The 6,057-nt window shown below is 42.0% G+C and overlaps 1 protein-coding gene across 2 annotated transcripts in view; it reads right to left on the minus strand.

The window, feature by feature from the left end:
- Positions 1–4,976, minus strand: part of DDX31 (DEAD-box helicase 31) — a 77,226-nt gene extending 72,250 nt beyond the window's left edge. For both annotated transcript variants that reach the window (XM_075015244.1, XM_075015242.1), the window contains exons 1-2: positions 4,720–4,976; positions 460–713 (exon numbers count right to left, since the gene is read on the minus strand). In XM_075015244.1, the coding sequence (XP_074871345.1) occupies positions 460–713; positions 4,720–4,833 (368 nt within the window). In that variant the 5' untranslated portion in view covers positions 4,834–4,976. The remainder of the gene's footprint in view (positions 1–459; positions 714–4,719) is intronic.
- Between the last annotated feature and the right edge of the window lie 1,081 nt (positions 4,977–6,057).

Below are 6,057 nucleotides of genomic sequence, written 5' to 3' on the forward strand. Positions count from 1 at the left end.
TTTAAACCAGGATGGCCTCCATGCTACAGCGCTATAAATCTAGGAAGAGGTATGATCTATTTCAGGGGGTTACAGACTGCTCTCTGCCATGGGTCTGCTGAAAATACCAACCAAGCCTATGTCCAGCTCTTCCATCTGCCTCTTAATTCAATGACAAAACTCCTTCTGACTTCAGGAAAAGCACAATCAGGACCTTTGACTTATTATACCAGAGGCTCTCGGGGGAGGAAAGGGAGGTCCTAACTACCTGCCATTCCTATTCTATTCTATACAGATAGTTAAATGGGAGGACGAATCTGGTCTAGAAATGGCTGAACACCATCATAATAGATGGATGATGAGACTGAATGTACCTAGCAAGGGAGAAAAGAACGAAAACGCTTCATGCTTCATACATATATCGGTGAGAAACCAACAGCCTTTTACTGGGGACAGGGTGTGTGTAGTTGTTTAAAATACCTGTGAATTTCTGGAATCTCAGGATTGTTTTTAAAAAGGGAAGATGTCTTAATGAAAGGCCTGCTGCTTGGGCTCTCATTCGGTCTGTCAGTCAAGTGCTTCTTCGGAGTAGATTTTGATGACAAGTTTCCCTTTGTGCAGAGGTCAGTCTCCTTAGTGAACTTCTTGTTTGGAGATACCGATAACTTGTGTTTCCGCTTTGAAGGTGTGTCTTCGTCTGGCTCAGGGAGCTTCCTTTTCACAGCCTTAGATTGCTTCGGTGTTAGCAAATAAACACAGTTAGTGTGTAAACATAACATTGCATAGTTTATACCCTCCCCATTTGTTGAGTAAAACCCTAGAAAGTAGCAACTCTGGAACCTTCACGCTCATACATAGGGAACAAAGGTCACTTTTGCATCTGGACCTGTTCTTCTTCCTCACAGCACAGATTAACGCAAATAATAATCTAAATTCTTATTCTGGTGCCTGTTACTACAATCTCAGAAGCAGTTTTTACAGCAAAGGAACAGTACCCTCGTTAAAATATGTACAAGCCAAAATCATTGGCATGCAAACCTCATGATCAGATTAGAGCCATACCTCCATCCTTCTCTTTCTTTCCAGGATGAATCCTCCTTGATTCTGACCTGTAGTTCCATACGGCATCAGGAATTCTGATCTTGCCGTTCCTGGCTCTATAGTTATTCTGAATTTCTTTTGAAATTCCTTCTGCCTCCCCAGGAAATGTTTCTGTTCACCCCAGATTCCTTTGAGGCACACAATTAATTTAACTTTGTTTCCATTACTAACCGTCCTTCACCATCTCATGTGTATCTTAGTCAGGCCAAGTGTACACTATGTCAAAAAGTCAACTTAAGACATGCAACTCCAGCTACAACAGTTGCGTAGTTGGAGTTTACATGTCATAGGTGGATTTTTCTGGTTGTCCCCACAGTGGGAAGTCCACAGGAGACCTCCCTTACTCCTTGTTACAGTGAGGAGTGCCAGGATCGATGGTAGAGCTCTGCTAGTTCAATTTAGTGCATCCCAACTAGGCATGCTAAATCAAACCCCAGAAGATCGACTGTGACTGAGTCACCCGTCTATATCTGTAACAGCAACGAAGGGTCCTGTGGTACCTTATAGACTAGCAGAAAAGTTTTGAGCATGAGCTTTTGTGAGCACAGTCTATAAGGTGCCACAGGACCCTTCACTGCTGTTACAGATCCAGACTAACATGGCTACCCCTCCGATACTTCCTTCCACATCTGAATTCTTTCTAAATTACCGTCCTGCCGTTCTTTTTTGCTGCTCATTTTTATGTTTCCTCCCTATCCTCCACATTTCTGATTTCATTCTGCAATCTTTCCAGCATCCTTTGCACTTGTCTCAAATTCTTTATTACATTTTGCCCTTCTTTTCTTCAATTATAATCAGCCTTTACAAAATATAAACTACTTGGGCATGCACCTCATCTGGTGTAAATCAATGTAACTGTCAATTCACGCCAGGGAGGTTCTGGCCCCTACTTCTGAGACAGCTGACAGAACTCGAGCAAACTGTACATCAATTTTTCTCTGAACATTTTAGATATCCCCTGCATGTTCTTTCTCCCCTGGACTTATCTTTTTAAATATTGTCCAACAGCATACATATTCTTCCAAAACGTGTTTTGTTGAAATTCAAAGAGGGACTCTCAACATGCTTTTTTCTTTAAAAAGTCTCCGACTGGGCTGTTAAAAGGTCACCAATCCCATCTATAAATACCCTTTCCAATATCCAAATAACCCCCAGTAACCTCAAGCACTTACAGCAAACACAGAATAATAATTTTAACGTGACTTTGACCATTTAAAAAAATCATGCTCTCACAGCAATTAAAAAAATATGGTCATAAACTCACGATGGCAAACAATTCCTTTCATGCTTCTCTCCTCTACTAGGGATTAATTTGCTAACAATGAATCCTACAATTCCACTGCCTGTGTGACTTTTGCCTGCATAGGGTAAAATTTTAAGAAGTGCCTAAATCACTTTGGTGCTTTGGAAAATTTACCTCAATTCAATAATCTTCAAATTACTCAAGAAAAAAAAATATCAAACACTGAGAAACCTGCAACCTGTAGACTGCAGAGAATCTTCCTAGCCTTCAAAGTTCTAAAAGGATTAAGTTACAAAGAAGCTCACAAGCATCATTTTCAAAATCATGCCCATCAGATGATGTTCTCGCTCACTTCGATAGTCACAGCCCACTGGTCCTGATCCCAGAATTTGATGTACATGGGCAGATCCTGGGACCTCTGCAGAGTCTCACTGACTTCAATGGGGCTCAGCATGGGGCCCCCAGGGGAGAGGGGGACCCAGCAGACTCCAAAGCACAAAATCCAGTGTTATTAATTTTCTTGGAGTATGATACTTATACAGTGCTTTTGGCATTAGACATACTAATCAAGACATGTCAAAAGGGGATCTCTTTGCTGACTGCATGATGGTTAATATCTACAAAAGAAGATAATGTTATAATTTGTATTCTGTGCTCTGCATTGTTTAAGACACAAATGAAGACAAATGTTATGTGGAGTTAATGACCTGTGAAACACCAAAGTTCTAACAAGATGATCTACTCTCCCCCTGGCCTTAAACTCTATGACTGCGACAAAGCCCCTACTCAGAAGAGTTGAAAATCCCAGTTCCAATCTGGAAGAAACGTATGCCCATGCTTAACTTTAACTGTGTGTACAGCCCCATTGAACTTAATGGGCCTAAAGCTCTGACTCTGCAATGAGCTCCTTGCAGAATGCACAGAGCACAGGTAGGGGTGCTATGACCAGGTGCCTGTCCACAAAAGTCAATCGCAGAATCAAGGCACCATGACCCAATTCTTCACTGACACCAGCGTGAGCACACCTCTGGGTCTGTACAGAGTCCTACATCAATGTGCCGAGGAAGATTCAGCAGCAGCACTAGGCCCTACAGAATCAATCTTGTGATCCTTACTCATGTAAATAGTCCTTCTTCACGCTAATACCTGTGTTAAAGACAATGGGAAAGTTTAACTGACTAAGCAGTAAGTACTGCAGCAGGATCAGGCTTTTTTAAAAAATAAAGTTGAGGGGTTTTTTTTCTTTTTTTAACAAAAATTAGGCATAAGAGAAGCATATTGTTGTACTGGTCGTGTTAGTGAGTCTCATAAAAATCAAACAAATACCCACTTGAACCTCTTTAATCTGGTAACCTCAGGAAATAAGTAGGTTGTGCGAGCTGATGGAATTTTCCAGACCCTGGGTGTTCCCCATAATGAAGGGCACTGGGGGTGGGGGGTGGTATCTGGGAAGGAGGATGTGTGAGGGTTCTGAGGGTGAGCGTCTGGGTGTGAGGGGAATGGTGATGAGGACACACATGGGTCTGCACTACCCCCGCCCCACACACTGGCTTCCCTCAGGCACCCCTACCCCCACCATCACCACTATGGCAGCACCAAGGGAATAGCCTCCAGTCTGGACCAAGCCTTTCCTGTGCCCTGTGATTCCCTCAGCTGCAGGGAAGGGGGAGCAGCAGAGCACAGAGTCGCTTCCTCTGCACCTGCCAGGGTCTGAACCACAGGTGCTCCCAGACCAGGGACACCCAGATTACAGAGGTTCCAGTGTAATATAAAATTGGTCTTTGGAGTGAGACCAAATACAGAAAGACTCAAGCCCAAAAGCAAAATTTCTGAGGAAGTTATAAGTGATTGAAAATAAGACATGTATCGTGAAAGTTCATATGTAAACCTTAAACTATAGTGCAACCTCAATAATCCATAACTCTGCATAATCAGTAGAAGCTGAACAAGCAGGATCCTGGAAGATCAGACTTCAAAGCCTACTTCTGATGTCCTTTTGCCCCCTGACAGTGGACACCCTTCCTCAGAGCTAGTCAGCTCAGCAGAACTAAACAATGAAATACTGCTGAGACACAGTACTCAAGTCCCACCGTATCTTGCTGACCCAGCAGGCATGGGGAAAATTCATGTATGATCAATTGATTCAAACCTCATTTATCTGAACCACCTCTTCCCCGAACCAAGATCCCATCACTCTTTTTATGGAGGGTTGCAGAAGGCCCAGTAATGGAGATGTTAATTATAATTAACACTTATTTCAAAACTTAAAAAAACAAGAAGCAAGTACAAGCCATAGCAGCTTATAAACTATAATACCACAGTTGAATTCTTTCCTGAAATAGTTTGGTCAACTTGTTTTCTGTTTGAATCAAACCCGGATGAAGAACCAAACATACCCACTTGTCCTTGCTAGGCAGTGGCTTGAGGAACCTCTTGTGTCCTGCAGAATGGTGAAACTCTGAGGAAGGCAGAGAGCTCACGTTGAGTATCAGTCCCTCATCTGCCTCCATAGCTTAATACACAGCTTTTGATGGGGCTTTTATCCGCAATAAAACAGCAGGTCTGAAGAACACGACCCCGCAGAGACCCTCATACGACTGCAGACGCTCCAAGGCAGAGTTAAACTTAGCTGCAGCTACACCTCCAAACTACACATGTGCTACCCTGTTACCTACCCAGCTTCAGTGAAGGACCCCAAACATAGCTGTCTTGCAAAGTCCCCTAAACAGCAAATCACTCCTGTCTCTGGATATATTCTGAGACCTGCTCAGGCGCCTACATTCTTACTGGAGGAGGAGGGATTTAATATTAAGGGCAATATGAAAGTCTCTCTCTGTTTTGTGAGAAAGGCTTTTTTGCAGAACCAAAGAGACATTTAAATTTTCGAACTGGAGAAAAAACAATGAAAAAAGGAGGCGCTCTCTGTCAAAAAAAATGATTAATGAGATTCTTAAGTGTTGACTTTTAATTTTGTAGCACAAAATTATCCTTTCCAAAGAAAGCAGCTTTAAAAGAGCTTTCAAAATGACCTGATTCACCATAAAATTCGTAATCCAAATATTTGCTATTTTCCCCACTTTGTCCCTCCAAAAATCTGTCCCAATCGCATGTGTTTCAGAGGAATTAAAATACATTTCACTGTGAATATCCCCATTTACATCTTTCCAATAACTCAAAGAGTTGGTGACAGGGGTATAGTATAAATACATTAAGTCACCTAGAATCTTTGGTGGGCATGGGCAGCAGGCCACATATGCTACTCGACCTATTGGTTGCAGTAAAGGCTGGGAATTTGCCGGTCAGTGAAGATTCAGCTATCCCAACTCCTGTGTAGCAAAGTCCGTTCATTTGCCTTTCACTTGGGTTCTGCAAAACCACAGCATTTTAGCTTTATTATTATTTATTGAGATTGCACCAAGGTGGTCCACTCACAGACTGTTCTGAGTGCACCAACAGCACTGTACAAACACAACAAAAAGACCCTGCCTTGAGATGTTTAATGGCACATCTTCAATGTTAGAATATTAATTATGGTTAAGGTAATATGTATAACATAGTAATATTATTTAAGTACGCCACTGCACTGCACTACTGGTCATTACATCACTCCAATCATAACACCTTTTGACTTTATTATAAATTCTTCCATGCATCATTTTGGATTATTGTTATTACAGGGTGATTTTAGGTCACCATGCAATATTATTAATGTGTGGTTATGGTTTATGATAATT

The sequence above is a fragment of the Carettochelys insculpta genome, chromosome 21 (genome assembly GCF_033958435.1).
Source record: "Carettochelys insculpta isolate YL-2023 chromosome 21, ASM3395843v1, whole genome shotgun sequence".
NCBI lineage: Eukaryota > Metazoa > Chordata > Testudines > Carettochelyidae > Carettochelys > Carettochelys insculpta.